This window comes from Acomys minous, assembly GCF_964271855.1.
Source record: "Acomys minous genome assembly, chromosome: 1".
Taxonomy (NCBI): Eukaryota; Metazoa; Chordata; class Mammalia; order Rodentia; family Muridae; genus Acomys; species Acomys minous.
Window position 1 is genome coordinate 184859949 of NC_140483.1, and position 26388 is coordinate 184886336.

General features: G+C 39.8%; 1 protein-coding gene and 1 long non-coding RNA gene across 2 annotated transcripts in view; one reads left to right on the plus strand and one right to left on the minus strand.

Moving 5' to 3' along the window:
* Positions 1–6: 6 nt before the first annotated feature.
* On the plus strand, positions 7–15907 carry LOC311601015. Its single transcript, XR_014780426.1, has 2 exons — positions 7–278; positions 13478–15907. It is a non-coding gene; the product is annotated as an uncharacterized lncRNA (long non-coding RNA).
* Positions 15090–26388, minus strand: part of LOC311600999 (cytochrome P450 2J6) — a 35713-nt gene continuing 24414 nt past the window's right edge. The window contains exons 7-9 of the mRNA XM_084788299.1: positions 24158–24345; positions 22408–22546; positions 15090–17309 (exon numbers count right to left, since the gene is read on the minus strand). Coding sequence (XP_084644425.1) covers positions 17131–17309; positions 22408–22546; positions 24158–24345 — 506 coding nt within the window. The 3' untranslated portion in view covers positions 15090–17130. The remainder of the gene's footprint in view (positions 17310–22407; positions 22547–24157; positions 24346–26388) is intronic.

Here is a 26388-nt window from a genome sequence, read left to right on the forward strand (position 1 = left end):
CTCTACTCTGGCCCTACTCCCACGTGATGCTCATGTGCAGGTACTCAATCACCCATCCCCAGGTACAAAACACTGCGATTGCCAGAAATTCACCACCAACACTGTTTAAAAGGACTGGCTAAATGTTTGGAATTGGGGTCCTAATGCAGCCAGGGGTCACGGTGAGGTCTCTGGCAAGTGCTGCCTCTGGGAAGCCATGCAGATATGACTGGCCTGTGATGCAAGCCGAGGTCATGTTGATGTCTGTGAGCTGTGCTGCTGTCAAGGACCATGTTAAGGTCAGTGGTCCTGCTACAAGCTGAGGCCCTGTTGATGTTCATGTCTCTCATAGATCTGTGACTTATTCTGACATCATCAAAGAGGCTTTCTGAAGAAGAAGATAGGAACAAACACAGAGATCCACTGATAGACATTACATACACAGAAAATCACTTGAACATACAGCTCTACTTATATTTTTGATGAATAAATTGATTTACTTTACATCCTGATCATAGCTTCCCCTTCTCTCTCTACTCCCAGCCAGTCCCTCTCACCTCAAGTGCCCCATCCCCTCTTTCTTTCTGCTCAGTGAAGGGAAAGCCTCCAGTGGGTATCAGGCTGCCTTGGCACATCACGTTGCAGTGGCAGTAGGCACATCCTCTCCTATTCAGGGTAGAGAAGACAGCACAGTTAGTGGACAGGGCTCCAGGGGAAGGCAGAAGAGTCAGAGAGAGCCCCTGCTCCAGTGGTTAGGGGAACAATATGAAGACCAAGCCACACATCAGTACACATGTGTAGGGGCCGAGGTCCTCCCATGCTCGCTTTTCAGTTGGTGGTTCAGTCTCTGGAATCCCCTATGGGCCTGGATTAGTTGACTCTGTAGGTTTTCTTGTGGTGTCCTTCACCTCTCTGGGTACTTCCATCCTTCCTCACCTCTTCCACAAGATTGCCTGAGTGCCACAATTTCTCTTGTCCTAGGTTTCTGGCTCTTCACGGCATCCCCTCCCTCCATGCTTTTGATTTCTTTCTCCCCTCCAGTTCCGTTTCCCTCAGTCTTCCTCACACTTGTTCCCTTCTTTTCCCCTCTCTGCCCCTCTTCTAACCCCATCCACCTCCTGTGTCTATTTCATTTTCCTTGTAAGTTAGATCCAAGAATCCTCCCTCCCGTGGGCCCTTTGGTCCTGTGGATTGTAGTGTGGTTATCCTACTTTATGGCTAATATGCACTTATTAGTGACTATATACCATATGTGTCTTTCTGAGTCTGGGTTACCTCAGTATGGATCACAGTTTCTAGTTAGAGTTACACCAATTTTATGTTATTTTTGGTTATTGTGAAAAATGGTGTTTCCCTAACTTCTTTCTCAGGGTGTTTGTCATTTGTATAATGGAGGGCTAATGATTACTTTGAGTTAATTTTGTATGTGGCCCACTTTACTAAAGATGTTTTTCAGCTGTATCAGTTTCCTGGTAGTCTTTTGGTGGTCCCTTATGTATATTATCATATTACCTGAAAATAGTGATACTTTGATGTCTTCCTTTCAAATTTGTACTGCCTTGATATTCTTTAGCTTGTATTGCTCTGGCTAGAGCTTCAAGTACTGTATTGAATAGGTACAGAGACAGCAAGCAGCTTGATCCTCCTTATATTAGTGGGATTCCCTTAAGTTTCTCTCCATTTAATTTGATGTTGAATGTTGGCTTGTTGTATATTGCCTTTATTGTATCAAGGTATGTGCCTTTTATCCCTGAGCTCTCCAAGACTTTTAACATGAAGAGGTGTTGAATTTTGTCAAGGGCTTTTTCAGCTTCTAATGAGATAATCATGTTTTTTTTTTCTTTCAGTTTGCTTATATGGAGGATTACATTGATGGGTTTTTCTATGTTGGTCCTTTCATGCATCTCTGTAATGGAGGCTACTTGATCATGGCTGATGATAATTTTGATGAGTTCTTTTATGTAGTGTGCTAGTATTTTATTAAGTATATTTGCCTCAATGTTCATAAGGAAAATTATTCTAAAATTATCTTTCCTTTTTGAGTCCTTGTGTGCTTTATGTATCAGGGTAACTTTTGTTTCATAGAATGAGTTTGGCAAGGTCTTTTATGTTTCTATTTTGTTGAATAGTTTGAATATTCATGTTAACTCTACTTTGAAAGTCCATTAAAATTCTGAGCTAAAATTATCTGGCTTGTGCTTCTTTTCAGCAGTGAGACATTTAATGACTGCTTCTATTTTCTTAGGATTATAGGTCTATTAAATTTGTTTATCAGATCTTTATTTCATTTTGGTAAGTGGCATCTATCAAGAAAATCTTCTATTTCATTTAGATTTTCCAATTTTGTGGAGTATAGTTTTTTTTTTTTTAAAGAAAGACTTAACAGTTATTTGGATTTCCTCAGTATTATGTTCCCTTTTCACTTATAATTTGTTCACTGTTTCTCAGCTTTTTAGTTAGTTTAGCTAAGAGTTTATCAATTTTTTGATATTGTATTATATTGTTCTCTTTGTTTCCACATTATTGATTTTTGCCCTGGATTTTATTATTTTCTGCTGTCTACTCCTCCTGAGTGTTTTTGCTTCTTTTTGTTCTCGAGAATTCAGATGTGCTGCTAAATTGCCAGTATGAGATATCTCCAATTTCTTTAGGAAGGCACTTAATGCTATGAACTTTCCTCTTAAGAATGCTTTCACTGTGTTACATAAGTTTTGGGTATGTTATGCCTTCATTTTCATTGAATTTTAGGAAGTCTAGAATTACTTTCTTTATATTTTCTTTGACTCAGTGGTCATTGAAAGAGAGTTTCCAGTATCCACAATTTTGTAGACTTTCTGTTGTTGTTAAGTCCAGCTTTAATCCATGGTGGTCTATTAGGATTCAAGGGGTCATTTCAATTTTTTTGCATCTGTTGAAGTTTACTTGTGACCCACTATATGGAAATTTTGGGAAAAGGTTCTGTGAGGTACTGAGAAGAAGATATATTCCTTTGTGTTTAGATAAAAAATTCTGTAGGTATCTGTTAGGTTTTATGGCTCATAAGATCAGGTAGTTTCATTATTATTCTGTTTAGTTTCAGTATTGATGACTTATCTATCGACGAAAGTGCGATGTTGTCTTCTAGTATTAATGTGTGTCATTTGATGCATGATTTAAGTTTTAATAGTGCTTCTTTTACAAATGATGCCCAAACATTTGGGCCATAGATGTTCAGATTTGAGATGTCATGTTGATGGATTTTCCCTTTAGTGAGTCTGAAGTGTTTTTCCCCATCTCTTTTGATTAATTTTGCTTGAAATATTATATTTATTATTTTCAATAAAAAAGTAAAGGGAGAAGCCACCAGCTGAATGCTATATTGTAGGATATGGCCACATATGTAAACTTAATTGAATGAAAGAAAAGAGTAGCTTTTGCTTGTATCTGAAAACTGACAGAGACTGAAAGAGCCTCTTTGATAGATGATCTTATTCTTGAATACAACACTTTCTCTCTGATCACCCTGATTTCAATAACACACTCATTAAGGTGGTTTAGTCAGGGCTAGTGTTTTCTTTCAATTTCTTGTCCAGTGACTCCTTTACCAAATGGCTGCAATTAATTCTTTGGATGTTAGTATAGGATGCATTCAGAATTGAGCTCAGTTCAATATGAAGATGCCTTGTCTAATTGCTCTTGAGTAAAATCTACTTATCACTTTAGCCAAATTTTAACTTTGGGTTGTGGGCTGCCAGGTGGGAACTGGGATTTGATTCTAGGTTGTGACCAAGACAAAGTATTCTTATCTACTGAGCCTTTTGTCCAGGGTGACCCATTTCTCCATGTCCTCCTCTCATGTCTTTTGAACCAGATGGACATAGGTCTCCTTCATCAGGTGAGATGATTACTTGTTACTGTGTAGGCTCTGTAGAATGCCAAACTTCATTGGAATACAGATTTAAAACAGCATGTGGTAGTGGTGGTTGAGCAACCTCTGACTAGAATGCATCGTCCTGCCCTCCATTCTGTGAGAAGGATGTGTCCCCAAGTAGCACAAGGCCATCTCAACAGGGACTAATATGCATGGAATAGGGGTAGTACAGCAGAGGTCCACGTGTAGGATGAGGACTGGCAGCCAAAAATAGGCTGAATAGATCAAGGGCAACGTTGATGAGCCAACAGATGGGGAAGGCTGCAGTGGGCAGATGTTTCAAAAGAGTGAGTGTATGGGTAGGAATGTGACCTTGCAGAAGCCGTGCCCAACCCACCTTAAAAACAGCCAACTTGACAACTGGGCTGAGCAGGAAGAATTACTTTATGGAGTCATGATATTGTATACTCATTAAACTTCTAGGTATCATGATTAACTGTGTGCTAAGGAGGAACATCAGGAACATTTGTGTTAAATGTTTAAATGTTTACAAATTGTATTGTATTTCTGTATTAAAATGATTATAAATCTGGTAAGCTCTCCCTGTTTATTAAAAAAAGGAGTGATCCCAGGTGTTCACAAGAAGAAGAATGTATCAGTTGAGCTACCATGCCAGTGACCATAAGCTATTTACTATTAGCTCCTTTTCTTCCTAAATAATACATTTTGAATGGGAAAAAAAAGTATTAAATGCAAGGCAAAGCCTAAGGCTTTAGATTGACTCCTCTAACCAATGGAAGTTTACTTAGATGTAAAGGCTGGTCCTGGTGAGGCACTTTTATGAGTGGACATTGATTTCCAGTTATTTACATTATCCAATGTGTCAAAGGCCATTTTGTCATGACATGTGACTACGCAAATCATACTAATAATAGTAACACTTAAAGTATATCAAGTATGTCCCTTGGCAATGCCAAACAGTGTTGATGCTGGTGTAAGGGTCTGTTCTGGAGAAGCAGAATTTCCTTTTCTTTATTCCCTCTTTTCATTTCCTTTCCTATCCCCTTTTCTTTTCTTGCTTTCCCTTCCCCCCTCTCTCTCACTGTCTCTGTCTCTGTCTCTCTTTCTCTGTTAAGTGTTGAATCTAGGGCCTTTTATATTCTAGAAAGTATATCTTCACTGAGCTACCCCCATCTCTCTTTTAACCTTTTCATGTGAGATAGTATCTCTCTTATTTTCCCAAGATTCACTTATGCAGAGTTTATAAATGTATAGATGAATTATTTGTAAGATATATACCTTGTGCATACAAGGTGGTATACTTTGAGTGAGCTAGAGAGACCTGACATACCTTTATTTACTGTGGATGGAGGGTCTCAAAGACGCTCAAAGTTTGTAAAAGCGGATTGAGAAGGCAAAGCCTTCTTATGGTGGAGTGCACAAGATGTACCCTTTACTAATTCACTTTTCATAGGATCAGTAAAGGATGTATCTCATCAAAGACACACTCTTAATGCTCTGTGTGTGTGTGTGTGTGTGTGTGCTACCCTGGGAGACTACAGTCACTCACTTGGGAAACTTGAATGTTCAAAATGTTTTCATAGGTCAATGTAACTAGCATGCATGTAGTTTAGTTTTTGTTTTTTTCCTTTATCAGCAGGCTACAGGCTTGGTTGTCAATTGATGCTCTACTAAGAAATGGCAGAAAATTAAATACATGTGCCTAAGAGAGTTAATTTGAGCCATACCAGTGATGAGATTGTCAACATTGGACACTTACCCATTCACAAACCAAACCAAACCAAACCAAACCAAACCAAATCTGTTGAGTGAAATAAGAGGGCTGACCTAGGCCATAGCCAATAGTCTTCATGAACTCTGTCCCTATGTTCTATGACACCATTTCCTTTTCTGTTATGAAACTGTTAAAGTTGTTGACTCCCACAGAGGAATGCTTAAATGAGAACACGTCCATGTTTATTTTTCTTTTTTTCTTCTTCTGAGACAAGGTTTCTCTGTACAGCCTTGGCTGTCTGAACCCACTTTGTAGAACAGGCTGTCTTTGAACTCATTGTGATCCACCTGCCTCTACTTCCCTGAGTGCTAGGATTACAGGTATGTACTACCATGTATGACTTGAGCACACTTTCATGTAAATATAGTTTTCATATTCAGTGATGAATCACAGAAAATAATTTTGCTACTAGCTATCATTTTAAGGAATATAATACTCTAAATGTGCCCCACTTTCCCAAGGTGGCTTCATTTGCTACTTCTAGAAACAGAAAGAAACAGCAACAGGATGGTAAAAAATCAAAATATGATTTAAAAGTTAACTTTGCTTTGTTAACAAAGTTAACAAAGTTAACAAAGGAGAGGTCGATCAGGCTCAGTTTAACTTGTTTTTATTGGACATCCTTAGGCAAATGCATTTTGTTTTTCTCCATCAGAAATTGAGATGATGACAATAAAATAGGGACAATCTTCCTCTATCTTTGGGCCCATATTATATGCCCTGTGACTTCTCTGTTGTTCTAAACAAAGACTCAAGTAGTTTCCCTACTGAATCAGCTAAGTAGGAATTACAGAGCCTCCACCACCTGGTGTATCTCTGATACTTTTGGATGCATTTGGGCCTCTTTTTCTCCTATTGGTTTGCCTTGTCCAGCCTCGATATGAGAGCTTTTGCCTTGTTATATCTTGCTTTGTCCCATTTCTCTGTCTTCTCTTGGAGGGTTAGGGTTGTACTACACTAGAGTATATTGTTCGTGGTTCAGCAGTTGTAAGACTACAAGTATTTGTTTATAACTGGCGGGCTAGAAAATGCAAGAAAGAGGGTCACCACTGCATCTCCTTCCCTGACTATCACGTTTCATAGCACAAATGTACCTAAGTAGATTTTTGAAAGCTTATTTAAATGTCATAAGACAAATGACTTACTTGTCAAGGAGATCTGGGACAGGATAGAACCCAACCCAGTTGTGCAAGTGACAGGTACAATTAATCTTTCTTGTTTCCATTGTGGGGAGTAGGCACCCACTCTTCCATTTCTTCTCAACATTCATGACAAATCAACTCCATTTCCCTTGAGAGGTGTCACTCTTAAAAATAAATTCAGACACTGAAAAAGTGAAGGTGGCACATATCCATCTGCGTGAAGAGGGGGCAATTCAGAGGGTCTATATTCTTAGAGTTTTTGGAAAAAATATGCAGAAATCCTCAGCAGAGGCAATAGAGGGTAAGAATTAGGGTCGTTCTGATGCCCTATGAAGTCCAGGGACTGCTAGATTGCAACCACAATCAAAATGGAGCCACACTAGGCCATCTGGAGATCTTTTCATTAAACTTGAGTACTATGGGAAGGAGAGGAGAGAAGGGCTGGGGTGGATCTCTGAACTCTCTCCTGATCCTCAGAACTCACCTATTGAGAATGACAGAAAGGAGTCTCTCTTTTTAAACTGTCAATTCTCCAAAAATAAAAATAAAAAGCTTGGGTTGAAGGTGTCTGGGGTGGCCCATTCTTTGGGGTCCCTGTGCAGTGCAGTTAGGTTAAATAGAACCATGGTACCCTACAAATGATAGCAGAGACAAGGCTTGATATATGGAACAAACCTGTTAAGAGGTAGATGGTTTTCAAGCTCTCACACATGACCCACTTAAGATTTGGATCCTTCCACCCAACTCAGTACCATCTCACTTGTTGAGATAACTTCACAAAGACTGTAAGTGCCTGCTGGAGATTTTCCTAGGCTGTTAGGATTCTCTGTATTGGTCTAGTGAAAGATATGCTCACATCCAAAGGAGAATAGTGGAAGGTATGTTTCTTCTTACAATGAGGGACATGGCAGGTTTATGACAGGAAATGACATGTTTCATGTCTGCTTCTCTGTTCTTAATCCTCAACATGTAGGCTTCTGAACCCAGATTCTCAGCTGGTTAGGAACATATCTACTTGTGTGTAGACCACTCCATCAGGCTTTCTGACACCACAAAGATTGCCTTTCCCTCATCTTAACTCATGTACCCTTTGGTAACTTGACCAGTTCTTTCAACTTCTTTTGACTTTTTGTCATATTAATTTCTGTTTTCCAATGTCACCTTAGTGCAGGCTACCCCCTTGCTCTCTCAGACCCACATCTCTTGTTCCTGAAAACTAGTATTTTAGCAGGAATAATATTTCCCTAGTCATTTAAGTGATCTTGAGGTAGAAATACATGTCACCTTTGGTTTAGGTTCTTAGAATGATGCCAAAAATGGACTGAGCATTCTGCAGCTGAGAGTGTATCATTACTTTTGCCAGGTGGAAATCACCTAAATTGATATCCATTGCCACTTCCCTAGCAACATTCAAGGGGATGATGTTGCCCATCCTCTGCACCTCATGGACGACAGCATTGGTGTAAGGCATAGACTCTCGGTCAGCCAGACTTGCTGGCCTCTTCTCACCAATCACTCTGTCAATCTCAGCCTGCACATTTTCTGAAAGAAAAAAGGATGGTCTCTTAATTTTCAAATTTAATGATTTCTTCTAATGGTGCAGAAGTTGTCTCTGACACTGTATCTGCATTTATTTGATTTTAGTGTCCTGGATATAAAGAAATATGTTTCCTTAACTCTTCAAAGGACTGATTAAAAAATAAACACTAGTTCTGTAACTTTCATTGAGCCTACAACATAATCATAACTTTTGACCCTTTCTGAACTGAAAGCTGTGATGTGATCAGTATGGTTAATCTTGGAGCAGTATCTAGTTTAGTTCAAATAAGTTCCTTACACTAAGTGGATTGTAAACAACTCCCATTCATATTATGTAGTCTTAGAATCTGGGAATTCTAAAAGCAATTCATCAAGACATTTCTCATCTGGTATGAACAATTTTCTGTCTCATAAATGGAAAACTTTGCTGTGTCTTCATGTTATCAGCAGAAAGAAGTAGCTTAAAGGAGATCCAAAATGTCAACCTCATCATGTGTAGTTTCTGAATAGCAGGATGGCAGTAACTGCATAGCAAGGAGAGGCCATGTTACAAATTTCTAAAGTGTCAGCATCTGTGTTTCCAAGGTAAGTGTAGTGCCCATGGGTGCTGGGAACAATCAGTCAGTTGAACCATCCCTGGACCCCTGGAGTGAAGCTTAGTTTATCATGGTGGATGATCTATTTGATGTGTTCTTGGATTTGATTTACAAGTATTGGTTGAATATTTTTGCATCAATGTTCATAAGGGAGATTAGTTGAAATTGTCTTTGTTTGTTGAGTCTTTGTGTGGTTTAGTTATCAACATGACTGTGGCTACATAGAATGATTTTGGCAATATTTTCCTTATGTTTATATTTTGTGGAATAGTTGAGGAGTATTGGAAGTAGCTCTTTTTTAAAGACTGGTAGAATTCTACACTAAGACCATCAGGCCCTGGGAATTTTTTGTTTGGGAGAATTTTGATGACTGAGCCTATTTCCTTAGTGGTTATAGGACTGCTTAAACTATTTAACTGATCTTGATTTAACTTGGGGAAGTGAAATCTACCAAGAAGAGTGTCCATTTATTTTGACATTCCAATTTTGTGGATACAGGCTTTTGAAGTAAGACCTAATGATTCTTTGGATTTCCTCAATGTCTGTTGTTATGTCCCCCTTTCACTTCTGGTTTTGTTAGTTTGGATAATGTATCACCTCCTTTTAGTTAGTTTGGCTAATGGTTTGGCTATCTGGTTGATATTCTTTCAAAGAACAAACTCTTTGTTTCATTGTTTTCTTTGTTTCTAAGTTATTCATTTCATCCCTGAGTTTGATGATTTTCTGCAGTCTACTCCTCTTGGATTTGTTTGCTTCCTTTTGTTCTAGATATTTTAGGTGAACTTTTAAGTTGCTAGTATGAAAACGCTTCAATTTCTTCATGTAGATACTTAGTGTTATGAACTTTCCCCTTATCACTGCTTTCATTGTGTCCCTAAAGTTTGGGTATGGTGCCCCTTCTTTTTCATTGAATCCTAGAAAGCCTGTAATTTCTTTCTTCATATCTTCCACAACTCAGTGGTCATTGTATGTTTTCTGTGTTTCTGTTGTTGAGTTCCAGCTTTAATCTATGGTGATCTGATAAGATACAGGGGCTATTTCACTTTTCTTGTATCTGTTGAAGGCTGCTTTGTGAGTAAGTATATGGTCAGTTTTGGAGAAGGTTCTGAGAGTTGATGAGAAGAATATATATTTCTTTGTGTTTTGGTGACATGTTTTGTAGATATCTGTTCGGTCCATTGGATTCATGACAATAGTTATTTTAATTATTCCTTTGCTTAGTGTCCCTCTCAATGACTTGTCCTTTGGTTACAATGGGGTATTAAAGTCTCTTACTGTTAATGCATGGTTCCAAGTGTGATTTATTATACTTTGTTAATGTTCCTTTTACAAATGTGGGGCTTTTATTTGGGACATACATGTTCAGAATTGAGATATCATCTTGTTGGTTTTTACACTTTGGTGAGTATGAAGTATCCTTCCTCATCTCTTTTGATTAATTTTTGTTGAAAGTCTATTTATAAGATATTAGAATGGCTATTCCCACTGGTTTCATGGGTCTGTTTGCTTGGAAAAAATTTTTGTAACCCTTTGCTCTGAGGTAATGCCTATCTTTGTTGTTAAGCTGTGTTTCTTCTAGTATCTTCTGTAGGGCTTGATTTGTCCATAGATTCTGTTTACATTTGATATTGTCATGAAATATCATGTTTTCTCTATCTATGGTGATTGAAAGTTCTGATGGGCATAATAGTCTGAGTTGACATCTGTGGTTTCTTAGCATCTGCAAGACACTTTTTCCAGGCCCTTCTGGAGGCCTAGAGTCTCTGTTGAGAAGTCAGGGGCTATTCTATTATATGTTATATGTTACTTGGCTTTTTTTCCTTATAGCTATCTTTGCTCTAAACATGTAAAATTTTTGGTTATTATGTAGTGAGAGGACTTTCTTTCCTCATATAGTCTATTTGGTGTTTTGTTGGCCTCTTGCATGTTTTATAGGCATCTCTTTCTTTAGTTTGGGGACATTTTCTTCTATAATTTTGTTGAAAATATTTTCTGGGTCTTGAAGCTGTAAATCATCTCTTTTTTTCTATTCCTATTATTCTTAAATATTTTCTTTTTGTAGCATTATTTTCTTGGAGGTTTTGTGTCAGGAATTTTTTGATTTAACATGTTCTTTGACAGATGTATCATATTTTTCTACTGTGTCTTCTATACTTGAGATTCTTTCCTCCATCTTTTGTATTCTATTGGTGATGCTTATCTTTGTAGTTCCTATTTCCTTTCCTAAGTTTTCCATCTTTAAGATTTCCTTAGTTTCTGTTTTCTTTATTGTTTCTATCTCCATTTCATGTCTTGAACCATTTTATTCATTTACCTCACCTGCATGTTTGTATTTTCTTGTATTTCTTTAAGTGGTTTATTTCCTCCTTACAGGTATCTCCCTGTTTGATTTTATTTTCCTGTATTTCTCTAAGTGATTTATTCATTTCCTCTTTAAATACCTCTATCTTTCTCAGAAGCATAGACTTAAGGTCATTTTTCTTATGTTTCAGCTGTATTAGGGTAGGCAGAGGTGTTTGCAGTGGGATAACTTGGTTCTGGAGGTGCCATCATTCCCTAGGTTTTATTGATTGTGTTCTTATGCTGTCCTTTAGCCATCTGGTCTTCTCTGGCATTGGCTAGTTGTTCATGGTGCTCTCTGGATTTCTTGAGGGTATTGGAACATCCCTAGGCAGGAGACTGATTTTCCTATAGCATCCCACCTTGGAATGGTGAGCATGGTTATGAACTGACTGATGGGCATCAGAAAACAGTCCATCACTTAGCTCTTTTGGTTCCAACATTTGCTAATTAAAAGGAAGGCCCAAGGGAAGCCCTCTTTGAAAATTCACTCAGATGGGGAAATAGAAAAGACACTGGAAGAGGAAGTAGAGAGGGAACTAATAGGGGAAGGTTTGGGGAGGGGAACATGGTGGAGGATCAGCTTTGGGGAGTGTGGAGTGAAGAGCAGGATGTTTGAGGGCCTGGAGAGAAGAGGAAAACTGAAGGAGGAAGCATCACTGAAGCGAGCTGGAGACCTGAAACAGTGTAGGCTACAGGAAGGATATGAGGATATCTCTAACTGAGTGTCCTAGTAGAGGGTAACATGGAGATGGAAGTCTCCATCCATACCAGCCATGTGCTTCTCTACCTAACCCATGGTGCAACCTCCTTCTTCTGTTCTCTTCCTCCCAAGATTCTCTCTCTCCTCAAGCCCTGGAACCTTAGCCATGCCTATCCCATTTGCCCTGCTCAGGTGTGATGGCCTTTTATTGGTCAAACAGGTTAGGCTATTAGGCAAAATACAGGTTGGACAGAGACAAGAAGCCACAGTTAGCATCAAAATACATCAGACCAACCTCCAACACTTCCCCCTTTCTGTCTAAATAAAAGGGCCATTTTTAAATATATAGTAAGAACAATTGTGAAGAATTATCAAAACCAATAGGCAAGACTTACATACATAATGTCTAATATTTGACAGCATTGAAAAAATATTATCTATTCTATGTTGGTGAGTCTAAAGTTCTGAACCTAAATCAATATCTATCAAAGCTCATATCTATCAACCTAAACATATCTATCTAGACCTAAAAGTATATTCTTAACTCCTAAACTTAATTTTAACTCATAAGCTTAATTTTAAAACTAACGATCTGGTCTTCATCCTCATCAGAGACTTGAGAAGGAATAAATTTAATTACCTAAGTAAACAGGAAGTACAGGTTAGTAGCTTCCAAAATAAAAAAAGAAAGGACAGAGATGGATTTGCTGCCTGACCTGAATAGTCACCCAAATCTCTCTATAATGTTGAACATCATCTTCAGCCTTCTAGCCCAATATATCTGACAGACATATTTGTGAGGCAGGAACTATTAAAGACTTGCTTACCCTGTCTTGGCAGACTTTGCCTGCATCCAAGCTTCCCCCTTTTTAGGCAGAATACTGTCTGTGGTAGAAAAGAGGACATTTTGCTCAGTGGCTTGTTTGCCACATTTGAAGCCATCTCCATAAGGAGGTTCTTCAATGCTCATCATCTTCTTTGATGTAGGCTGGGTGTTGCCAGAAATTAACCAGCCTTATCATCAAATAATCCTTAAAATAATAAAAACATCTTTAAATGCCATATTCTGTAGGTCTCTGAGATTTTTGAAGACCATATCGAACTATTTTACCTTATCTATGTGTAGAGTCATACCTATCTGTCAGACCTAGGATATATATTCCTGTACTTGACATGACCATGAGTTGATCAACTAACAATGGACTTGTATTACTTAATTAGGCTAAACAGCCTGCAATAGAACTATCAGAGTATTGGAAGCAAACCATGTAGACAATTGAGTTGTATGTGTACAATATCTCGTGTTAGAGTAGAAATATAATGTGTAAAGAATAATATTAAATTTGAATTCTATTTCAATGTATCAAAATTAAACTTATTTTGCATCAATATATAAATGTAGGCCCCATTTTTGTAACAATTATATTTTATTATAAACTTGTTAAGTGAGTGTACCTTCCTTATAATCCGACTAGCATAAATTTGAGGAAAAGAAGATTAAAGAACACAAAAATGAAACCTTCTTGGATTCAGTTTTCAGGAACAATTCTCCTGGTACTGTTAGCAGGATTTCTTCTGCTGGAACCTGGAGCAACTGGAACCTGGAATGTCAACCAGAGCCTGGAGCAGCAGCTGAAGTCCAGAGCCCTGAAACCTTCACTGGAGAGGTTTTCTTGAGGAGCATCTGGAAATCCAGCGATGAACAGCCACTCAATCCCAAGTCTCCAAAGACCATGCCTCCTGTTTATATCTCCTCTCAGAATTTGTTCAAGGATGCTTTTCAGCTGGTAACAACCAAGCTCCCCCACAAAGTGGTTCGACTTCTAAGGGGATAAACATCGTCTGCTCTCTCACAAGTCTATTCCTCATCCCACACTGGGGATCTAAACAAAAAGAAACGCTTATCTCTCCTTCATACAAAATTCTAAATGAATGAATTAAAATTAACCTTATTTGTGAGTAACAATTAAGGCCTTAAATTGAGGAGTAGATTCAATAATCTACTTTTTGTCCTATGATCCCTACATAGTTCTGTATTTCCCATTTCTTTATTCTCAACCCCTATCACAATACCTAAGAAAGATAAAGAAAAAAAAAAAGAGACATCACAGAGTCCAAGCTTGTTTTGTCTTTGAATAAGACCAATAATAACTTCTCACCAACTCCCAATGAAAATAAACATTCATAGCCCAAGAACACAGCCAAAATCCTACCCAACCCCCCTTATGAAAAATGGGCCATCTTTCTCTTAAGTTTTTTTACCATCTGATTTAGGATGAATAATACCTATGTAGGACCCAAATAAAATGGGAAAAAATGGCTAAAGAAGAAGGAATAGCATTTGTGGTCCAGTCTCTAAATGTTGAGAAATTCCAAGCTTAATATAAGTCTTGTGTGGGACAGTCTGAAATGCTGGACCAATTGGGATCATGAGCTTTCTTCAAAGCTGTCCTGCTCTGATGTGGAACAGCAACTGATGCATTTGGTGCTGGATCATGAAGGATTCAGGATATCAGTGTCTCAGCATGCTTGAGGAATGAATCCTGTCAGGTCTGACCCACCATCAGTGTCCAGTTCTTTTGTTCTGAAAGCATATAATTTCTCACAAGTATTATACAGTCCTAAAACTATGAATGTATGCACAGAACAATTGAGGCTAGTTCTCTGCTCTTTGTATGAGCAGAAGAAAGACATCTGTAAATCTTCCTTGATGCCATATGAAGAATGGCATCTAATAGTAAGTCATAGAGGTTCTGTAGTCAACAAGAAGCATTGTCTATGCCTAGACACTCATGTCTCAGCCAGTCTCAGAACTATTCCCATGTAGTAGAATTAGCAATATAAGTTAACTGCTTGTTCTGTAGTTTGGATTCATGTAGAGATAGCCTGACTTAGGTTAGCAGTCTATGTTTCATCCAGGTCTGTTTCATTTTGATCTCTTTCACAGAGGAAGTATAACCATTATCAATGAGCACAAGTCATTATCATATTGAAATCAAAACAAGATTGTAGAATTGTAAATGTCCTTCTCTAGGCTCTATGGTGCCTGATGTATAGGCCAGGATGCTACCTGTTTCCCAAGAGAATATTTCCCACTTTAGAGACAGGCTGGTTGCCCTGAGCAAAAGAAAAGGCATTAATATGCTTTAATTAAACTTTATATGAACTCCCATTTTATTTTAGAGTTTATGCATACCCTAGGCATCTTGTAGCGTGGTTAATTCCTTTGATGTGGGGTGTCTTTGTTTCATCCTTTCTTTCCATAGGCTCACATACAGCTTGTCACCTCTACGTCCTGTGACTGCTACCTGTCCCCGGTGAAAGTGGCTCATGCTTAGAAGGGTAAGCCAGCTGTCAGAGCAGTGATAACTCAACTAAGTCAGCACACAAAGGTTTTTCAAAGTGGGAGACATGCAGCTTGCATGTGTCTCCCCGCCTAACCTTGGTCCTTACATTGACAAGCAGAGCATTATCTTTTAGTCAAATTTACCCTTTGGCACCATTTCTGCCATGGCAGCTCCACTTTCAAGGAGATTGGCTGGCCTTTTTAGAGCTGGGTGCCAGAACAGTAACACCTCACCACAGTCAGCATACAAAAGCTTTTCAACACGGGAGGCATGCAACTTGCATGTCAAGGATGGAAATAGAAGCTTATGGATTTAGCTGTGTCCATGAGATCACATGTCCCATGTGGACGCTGCTGGGTGCTTCATTATAACATCCTTCACCTCTACACCTTGGTTCTCGGCACAAACTTTAGACAACCGGGATTAAGTGCGTTCAGGTGAAGAAGTCTGGCCTCCAGTGGTAGAGCTCCAGGGCTTTCTGCTGTGACTATCACTAGAAGCCATCTTTGCCACGTAGTTAACAGGCTACACCACACTACAATTCTGTCATTCCTGGGTGTCTCTATAGTGCACATAGTCTAGATATCCATCCAAACACCCTTTTTAAAAAAAAGAATGAGGGTCTTGCATGTGCCCTTCTCTGTCTCTGTTCCAAGTCCACAAAGCTCCTTACTTAATTTTAATCTTCACTGCAGCATGCCTGTGTCTATGTTTCTTAGGAAGAGAAAGATAGAAGATTTGCATCCTGAGATTCTATTTGTAAGCATGCTCCTTTATTGTCATATGCCTTGTAGAACAGGTGACAGGAAACAATAAAGGGTGGAAGGGTAATTGAACTGCAAAAGAAATGAGAAATGCTCAGTATAAACTGCACTAACAAAACTGTGGTATAAATTCTTGGATGGGATGGCGCCTTATATTTTATAGCACTTGCATGAAACTTTAAGGAAAAGAAAGGAGGTTGTGTTTTATGTGTAGAAATTTCCATTAGGAGGCATAATCAATTACACCTAAAGTCTCTAGTTCACTGTGGGAACATAGTTCTTTGTCCTACAGGCCTTCCTGCTTTCAGAACTAAGAGTGATTTAACAACAAAACAAAACAAAACAAAACACAAAAAGATAGCATTGTCAACAAATGGTGCTGGTCTAACTGGTGTCTATGAGTAGAAAAATGCAAATAGACCCTGCAGAAAACTAAAGTCCAAGTGGATTAAAGACCTCAACATAAAACCAATACAAAGTTTCTAAAAGAAGGAAAACTGATCATACACCACTTTCTTTGCCTGTCTATGAGGAGGGAGACACCCCTGCTCTCTTGGCTTCCAGGACAACTTGGAAGAACTAAATTAGGGACAGATCTACCATATGGGAGAATCTTCATGGCCTGCTCTGTGGGTGCAATCAGAAACTCAGTTCTGATTCTTGTTTCCTCTTTGCCCCACTTTAGGCTAAGATTTTAATGGGCCAGGAACAGATACACATGTATAGGAGGAGCGAGGATGCAAGTGATGGTGCATCTTTAGGATGTGACCCATGACACACTTAGCATGTTTAATTTTTAATTCATAATTAATTTTTGTTATTAGTTTTTAATTAAATTTAATGCATTTAGGAGGAATTCTTAAAATTTTAGATAACAGTATATGCTATTGATTTGACCATCAACAAACTAAGGGGCCAGCATTCCAGAAATTTGATTCAACTTTCATAGCCCAATTTCTTCAATATCTCTTGAGTTATCTTCATTTATGACATCTTCTCTCCTGAGAGCAAGGATCAGAAGCTTCAGCAAATACACCATATCTTCCAGTTCTTTTTTCTCTTTCCTTCTACAGCATCACTGTCTAGGGACCGCACAGATGCGGTGGCTGACTGGGGAGAGCGTGAGGCCATTTCTGAACTTTGTGCTCAGCTTCTCATTGATTGGGGGCTTGAAGGTAAATTGTTGCATAAGAGCAGTGAAGAAAATGAACAGCTCAGACCTGGCCAGCTGTTCTCCCAGGCAAGCTCTCTTTCCTGTGGGACAAAAACGAAAGGTGAGTCACATTCTCAGATAACTTTGGTGCATCTTGGGGCTGGTTTCTCCACCTTCCTACTACGAATCCTGCAATGATCCTGGGTTTGTGTCCAGCTGACTATGTCTAGCATCTTCCTGATTTGTCCATTAGAGCCTGTTTCAAACTGGTATTTTCTGGCTTTGGCATAGTCATATATCCCAGCCTTGTGTTTTCACTCGCCAGCCAGGAAATTGTCATTTTCCCAGGCATCCTGGTTTCTTGCATTGTATAATATGTGGAGGCTAAGGTCTGGGGAGTAGGCGTTCTTAGGATTCTGCAAGCCACTGATCAAGTTCACTCACATAGCCATGCACATGGTGTATTTATTTAGGTGTATGTATAGACCCAAATATTTGTGTCCATTTCCACTTCTGTTGCTATCTTCTCCATCAGTCTCTCTGTTGAATATCTAGGTTCACAGGGGCGCTCTCTGATATCAAGGACAACCCCAGCACTCCAGTGTTCTCTTCCTCAGAAAATGTCCTCACCAGGTGTCCCACAGCGCTTGCAGCATTCCTAACAGCTCCACCCCATCTTTAAGCCCATTTGGGTGGATTTGTTTTTGAACATGTATGCACATGTATGTTGATGTTAGAGACCAGCTATAGGTATTGATCTCCAAGTGACATCCAGTTTGTTTACCTATACATGAATTTATTTTTGAGATAGGGTCTCTGCAGCTTAGCCCAGGTTTGCTGACCCTGGAGCCCCAGGGCCTTCCTATTTCTGGCCATCTAACATGAAGAGTATAAGCATCTGATGGCATGCTCAGCTTCTAGTGTGGAATCTGGGGATCAAATCAGCACACTATGCTTACAAGGTGAGGAATGTAACAGTTGACCTACTGTGTTAGTGACCTTAAGCTATTTATTATTTGCTCCTTTTCTTCCCATTTTGCATGGGAAAAGAGACTATAAAATCCAAGGCAAAGCCTAAGGCTTCAGATTGGCTGTTCTAACTAAATAGAAGTTTACTGAGCTATATAGACTTGTCCTGGCAAAATACTTTTATGAGATGCCATTGACCTCCAGTTCTTTCCATTCTCCAACAATGTCAAAGGCCATTTTGTCATGACATGTGACTGTGTAAATCATACTAGTAATAGTAACACATACAGTGTATCAAGACTGTCCCTTGGCAATACCAAGCAATGTCGAAGCTGATGTAAGGGTCCATTCTGGAGAAGCAGAATTTCTTTTCCTTTATTCCTTCTTTTCCTTTCCTTTCCTAATCCCTTTTCTTTTCTTACCATCCTATCCCTCCATCCAGGGCCTTGCATATTCTAGAAAGTATATCTTCACTGAGCTACCTCCATATTTCTTTTAACCTTTCACTTGGCACAGTATCTCTCTAATTTTCCCAAGACTCGCTTAATATCTATATTGTTCAGAGTTAATAAATATACAGATGAATTATTTGGTAAGACATATACCTTGTGCATCAGAGGTGATCTACTTTGAGTGAGGTAGACAGACCTGACATATCTTGATTTACTATAGATGGAGGTTTCAAAGACTCAGGAATGTTGGAAAAGTGGAATGATTGAGAAGGCAAAACCTTCTTATGGTGGAGTGTAAAAGATGTACCTTTTAGTAATTCATTTCTCATAAGATCAGTAAAGGGTATATCTCATCAAGAATACACTGTTAATGCTGAGAGAGAGAGAGAGAGAGAGAGAGAGAGAGAGAGAGAGAGAGAGAGAGATAGTGTGTTACCCTGGGGACTATGGTCACTCAACTGGAAAACTCTAATGTTCACATAGGCCATGTAACTAGCATTCATGTAGTTTAGTTTTTGTTTGTTCATTTATCAGCAGGTGCTATGAACTACAGCCTTGGTTGCCAATTGATGCCCTACTAAGAAATGGCAAAAAATTAAATACATGTGCCTAAGATAGGTCATTTGAGCCATCCTGGTGATGGAATTGTCAACATTTGTTTGCTTCCTTTCCTTGTTGCCTGGCCACAGTGTGTTCTTCACCATCCAGTTCTAACAAATGCTCTGTCTCATGTCAGGCACAGGTCACATGACCACAGAGAGAGATTTCTGAAACTAGGACCCAAACAAAACTTCCTTCTCAGAGGCTGTTCATCTCAGATATTGTTTCAGTGAGGATAGGTTGACACAGACAGTCTGGGCTAGAGGGTACTTGGACCTTTTCCCATTCACAAACCAAACCAAACCTGTTGAGTGAAATAAGAGGGCTGACCTAGGCCACAGTCAATAGTCTTCATGAACTCTGTCCCTATGTTCTCTGACACCATTTATAAATACAGAACCTGGCATTCTTTTCTATTGTGAAACTGTTAAGGTTGTTGACTCCCACAGAGCAATGCAAAAATGACAATACACTCATGTTTATTTTTCTTTTTTTCTTCTTCTGAGACAAGGTTTCTCTGTGTTAGCCTTGGCTGTCCTGGACTTGCTGTATAGACCAGGCTGGCCTCAAACTCACAGTGATCAACCTGCCTCTACCTCCTTACATTTGGAGATTACAGGCATGCACTATCATGGTTGGCTTCATGTAAGTACAGTTTTTCATCTTGAGTGATGAAGCACAGAAAATCATTTTGCTTCTGTTTTTCTTAAAAAAAAAAAAAAGAAGATAATCTTCTAAATGTGCCCCATGTTCCCAAGGTGGCTTCATTTAAAACTTCTACAAATGGCAAGAAAAAGCAGCAAGATCTTAAAAAAAATCAAAGTCTGATTTAAAAGTTCACGTTGCTTTGTTAACCAAGACAGTTAACAAAGGTTAGGGTTAACAAAAGTTTGTCCATTGTGCTCAGTTTAACTGGTTTTCATTGGGCATCCTTAGGCAAATGTGTTTTATTTTTCTCCATCAGAAATTGAGATGATGACAGTAAAATAGGGACAATCTTCCTCTATCCTTGGTCCCACATTATGTGCATTGCGAGTTCTATGATCTCCCAAACAAAGACTAAAGTAGTTTCCCTCTCCTTATATTATACTGGCTATGTCACCAGAATGCAGAAGAAGTTTTAGAATTGGGTCTCCCAGGGCTCGTGTGCATCTGTTCTCCCTCTTGAGATATGATTACCACTGTGTGAATGGGCAGCTGGTTCACTAGAGGGTGAAAGAGAATGTGAGAACTCTGCTATTCCATTGAGATCACCACAGACTGGCAGTCAGCTAGAAGGCTACTCAGGAAGAGCCAACCACTAAACTTCCTGGAAAACTGTGGGCATCAACTGGTTCTTACTAAGCGGTATATTTATGATGCTTGTTATGCATCAGTGTTCTAGCTGACACATAGGCTATGAACTCAGTGAATCTTATATTACCAGGGTCCATGACCTTGGAGGCCACTTACAATGTGCTTATAGTTCAGTGAGACTCAACTGGAAGTAAAAACAAGGGCCCAGTTCTGGCACTTCTGTGGGTGGTGTATGGTTGAAAATAAGAACTCTCCCTTATTTGGGGTTTACATATTGGACCAAAGTAGACATTCAATTCTTTTCCTCCATAATTACTAATAATTGCAATATTAAGGTGGTTGGGTGAGATAAGTTGCCTGTTAATAAAGTCTGTAATTAAAAAGTATTTTAATTCTCAGTGAGTCATGAATCTTGCTTCTTTTTTTTATTACTTATTTATTGATAATTTGTTTTTTGAAGACAGGGTTTCTCTGTGTGGCCTTGGCTGCCTTGGACACACTTTAGAGACCAGGATGGCTTCTGACTCAGAAATCTGCCTGCCTCTGCCTCCATGAGTGCTTTGTTGCTGCTTTTATTTCACAGATGATGTGGGTGAAAGAAAAGTTTAAACTGAGTGAGACATGAAGTCTCTGTGGGAAGAAGATTTTGCACTCATAGAATAGAAGGCCTGTACGTGAGCATCAATGGGCCTAGAAGCCATGGATGGGGAGTTACTTACACTCCTCTCACTAGCCTCAAAATATTCACACAAAGCATTTATTTGGGATTTAAAAGTGGTCACATTTCTAGAATTTTGCACATTACATGGATCTGATTCATGAACTGAAAGAGACCTAGGATAGAACCACATAGGACCAGCAAAAAAAATCATGAAATGATTCTCAATGATATTCTCCTATGATACTTGTAGATTTGCGCCTTGTCCAATTGTCATCAGAGAGGCTTCCTCTGTCAGCATAAGGAGTGAATGCAGAAACCTACAGGCAGACGTTATGCATAGAGAGACAGTCTATATTGGAGATCTCCATTGGGTCTCTCCCCTCAGAGATGCTGGGATCCAGTAGAAGAGGGGAAGGAAAGAGTATAGGGTCAGAGGGGAGGGAGAACAGCAGGAGAATATGGCCTACTGAATCAGCTAAGCAGAAATTACAGAGCCTCCACCACCTGGTGTATCTCTGATACTTTTGGTTGCACTTGGGTCTCTTATTCTCCTATTGGTTTGCCTTGTCCAGCCTCGATATGAGAGCTTTTGCCTTGTTATATCTTGCTTTGTCCCATTTCTGTGTCTTCTCTTGGAGGCCTGCTCTTTTCTGAAGAGGAAAATGATGGGGAATGTGTCATGGTGAGAGGAAAACTAGAGGAGCTGGGAGGAATAAGGGAGGGGAACTGTGGTCAGGATGTATTGTGTGAGATAAGAATCTACTTTCAATAAAAATAAAAGAATAGTTAGAATAAGTGAAATATAAAACTGAGATTTGGTGCTATAATTCACACCTTCTCAATTATTTATAAGTAGGAAGCCTGGATAGTGTGTCCACTTCCCTGGAGTGGTACACCACTTAAACATAACTTGGGACACTGAAAAAGTGAAGGTGGCACATATATCCCTCAGTGAAGAGTGGACAGAGCAGGGGTCTATATTCTTAGAGATTCTGGAAAAAAAGAATGAGACAGAAATCCTCAGCAGAGTCATACGAGTGGAAGAATTAGGGTGGATCTGATGCACTGTGAAGTCCAGGGACTGCTGGGTTGCAGCCAAAATGAAATGGAGCCACACTAGGCCACCCGGAGATCTTTTCATTAAACCCGAGTCCTACGGGAAGGAGAGGAGAGAAGGGCTGGGGTGGAGCTCTGAACTCTCTCCTGATCCTCAGAACTCACCCATTGAGAACGGCAGAAAGGAGTCTCTCTTCTTAAACTGTCCATTCTCCAAAAAGTGCTCGGGATTGAAGGTGTCTGGGGTGGCCCACTCTTTGGGGTCCCTGTGTAGTGCAGTTAGGTTGGTTAGAACCATGGTGCCCTAGAAATGACAGCAGAGACAAGGCTTGATATATGGAACACACCTGTAAAGAGGTAGATGGTTTTCAAGTTCCCACACGTGACCCACTTAAGATCTGGGTCCTTCCATCCCACTCAGTACCACCTCCTTTATTGAGAGAACTTCACAATGACTGTCAAGTGTCTGCTGGGGATTTTCCCAGGCTGTTAGCATTCTCTATATTGGGTAGGGAAAGACATGTCCACATCCAAAGGAGAATAATGTGGCACAAAGGCACATAAATGAAGTCAGCTACTTTTTACCGTGCGGCATACGGCAGGGCTCTGAAGGGGAACGATGTGTGCTTTACGTCTGCTACTCCATTCTTTACCCTCAACATGCGGGCATCTGAACCCAGATTCTTGGCAGGGTTAGGAACACATCGACTGGTGTGTGGACCGCTCCAACAGATTTTCTGCCTCCCCAGAGAGTGCCTTTCCCTCATATTAACTCATGCACCCCTCCAATAACGTAACCCATTCTTTCAACTTCTTTTGACTTTTGTCAATGTCACCTTAGTGCAGGCTGTCCCCTTGCTCTCTTAGACCCACATCTCCTGCTCCCAGTTAACAGTGAAGTAAGCCAGGACCATGGCTTACCCACAGCGCAGTCTACCTGCCATGATTTTCTTTACACACTCTGTAGTATGTCTCTGTCATCTTATGCCAGTGCCATGGAGACATTTCCAGAGGTAACAAACTAATGGCAGCAGACCTTCCCTAACTGTGGTTAGCACCGTCCCACATTTGGGATGGCGTCCCTGAGAGAAATAAATAAATAATTTGGATGTAAAGTTAACACTGGAAATAAGCTTGTGCATCACTGTGTTAGAAACACCAATGTCATCATAATGGTAGTGCAGGAGCCTCCACTTTTATTCACATTTTAAGTTCTGTATTTCTTTTTTCTTTCTTTTTTTTACTACATTTTTATTAATTTATACATATTACATCTCAGTTGTTAGCCCATCCCATGTATCCTCCCATTCTTCCCTTCCTCCCACTTCCCCCCTACTCCCCTCCCCTCCCCTAAGTCTGTGTCTGAGGGGGACCTCCTCCCCCTGAATATGCTCATACGGTATCAAGTCTCTCCTTGGTGACCTATTATCTTTCCTCTGAGTGCCACCAGGCATCTCCGTCCAAGGGACATGTTCAAATATGGGGCACCAGAGTTTGTGTGAAAGTTAGATCTCCTTCTCCACTCAACAGTGGAGAATGTCCATGTATTTCAAGGATTGTGCAGAAGCATTTTCTATCACCAGCCTAGTAGTCCCTTAGTTTTCAGAGCTTCTCTCTGCAATGACTTTGTGTTCCAGAGAACTGCTGACTGCTATCAGCCTGCATTAGCATAGGAAGATGCTGAGATGCCATTAGCAAATAAAGCCAGGTTTTGCCTAAACACATATGACCAAGGAGCCTTGTTTCCCCAAGATATCTGTAAATATCTGTTTAGATGGATGGAGGAAAACTAGTGTTTCAGCAGGAATATTTTTTTTCTCTGGCCATTTAAGTGGTCATGAGACAGAAATACATGTCTCCTTAGGATGATGCCAATACTGGACTGAGCTTTCTTCTGCTGAGAGTGCATAATTACCTTTGTCAGGTGGAAACCACCCAAATTGGTATCCACTGCCACTTCCCTGGGAACATTCAAGGGGACAATGTTGCCCATCCTCTGCACCTCATGGATGACAGCATTGGTGTAAGGCATAGACTCTCGATCAGCCAAGCTTGCTGGCCTCTTTTTACCAATCACTCTGTCAATCTCAGCCTGTACTTTTTCTGAAAGAAAACAGGAGTGTCTATTAATTTTCAAATGTAATGATTTCTTCTAATGGTACAGAAGCTGTCTCTGAAACTGTATCTACTTTCATTTAATTTTAGTATCCCTTCCAATAAAGGAGTTGTCAGGGGATCCCACTTACAGAATGCTTCCCTTCATATTAGTTCCAACTTGGCAACAATTTAAAAGAAATTTGTAACAAGAAACCCACTACAAGGACCAACTTAGAGATTTCTCCTGAGAAAGAAATAAATGTATATCAATTGTACTCCTGTCTATATAAAAAAATAATTGTGAATAAAATATTTTAACATAAAACTTGTCAAATTACCAATTTCTAATTTATGTTCTTAATATGTGGCCAAATAATCTCAAACTGCGACAGTCTTGCCTCAAGCTCTTCCAAGTATTTTGACTAATGTTGTGTGCCAACAACCACAATTCTTGTTAGTATTTCCAATATAAGTGTGTTATTGTATATTGTATAATCAATGGCCAGAACTTTGCCATCTTGAAGAACTGTAAGTTTCTGCTTCCTCCTTTGAATCATCTTTGAGTAGATATTTGACAATTCCACATAACTCATTTGCATTGGATTGGATAGTTCGTATGACTTTCCGGTCGGTTATTTCACTTAGTACAGTTTCCTGATAGCTCATCCATTGCTAGGCCACCATCAGAAGTTCTTTTCCTACAGCCGAAGAGCTGCTGTAGCTCATGTATCTGTTTGTGGTCACTGAACAGTCTCACTCACCATACCTCTTGACCATTACACATATTACAATGTGAATACCAGTATACTTTTTCATGTAAATCTACTCATATTTTGAAGCTGCTATTCTAGAGGTCGAGTCTGTCTTTTTACTCCATAGCTTTAACATTTAAAAATATTATTCTTATATTTTTAGTTGTGAGCTATGAAACTTATTCTCCAGGTAAATATGTATTTTAATTGAAACTCATGATTCATACACATAAATACAGGTACATATATGCATTTTGCATTAATTAGAGAAAATATTTTTGCATGGACGATGGCTCTAGCAAAGTGACTGACAGGCAACAGGAGGACGTGAGTCTGATTCTTATAATTCATGGAAAAAGGCTGGGTATGGGTATGCGCTTTTAATGGCAGGGCCCTCAGGAGGCGGCAACAGACAGATCTTGTGGCCCTACTGGCCAGACTGTGTAGTTTCCTTGACAAGTTCCAGGTGAGCGAAAGACCCTGTCTCATATAGCAGAAGGTGCCTGGAATGGTACTTGCAGCTGTGCTATGCTTCCACATGTGTATACCTACAGACCTACACAGAGGGCACAGACACACACACACACACACACACACACACACACACACACACACACACACACAGACACACACATACCCCGACACATGGCGGTGTAGTTCTATAAACAAATTTTTCTTCACAACATGGGAAGAACTTGGCTTTTTTTCTAATCAGTTCTCATTTAAAGCAAAAACAGCTACCTTGAATCTACTAAATTTACTTGATAACTCATGAATAAATTGCTACCCACAAGTCAAAAAACCCAAAACTGGGGAGATCCAAGATGGTGGCACTGACTATGCATGGGGCTTAGGTGGCAGGATGGAGCCTAGACACTGGGCTGTGAGCTATAGAGCTCAAGACCTGGAGAGTCCGAGGTGAGAGGGATCCACACAGTTCTGAGCCCAGCTGGGTGTGTCTTCCAGGCATCCAAATGGCCCTCGGAGGCCAGGTGCCCAGTCACCAGAGACTGGCTGCATACCAGACTGCGAGCTGCAGCTGTGTTTTATATCTCAGACTCTGTATTTGGGGCTGAACTGTGGGCAGCGAAGTGCCAGCATCTGGATCTATTGGTCTAGGGAAGAACTGAGGAGAATGGGTAGATCTGAACCAAGATCACACTACTCCAGTCCACAGAAAGCCCCACAGTCCTGTGGCCGAGAGCCAGGTCTCCAAATCCCAGTGCAGTCTATCCTTTAGTACCTGCACACCCTCTGGCCAAACTGTGGGTTACAGACTACCAACCTCAGCGTCTGC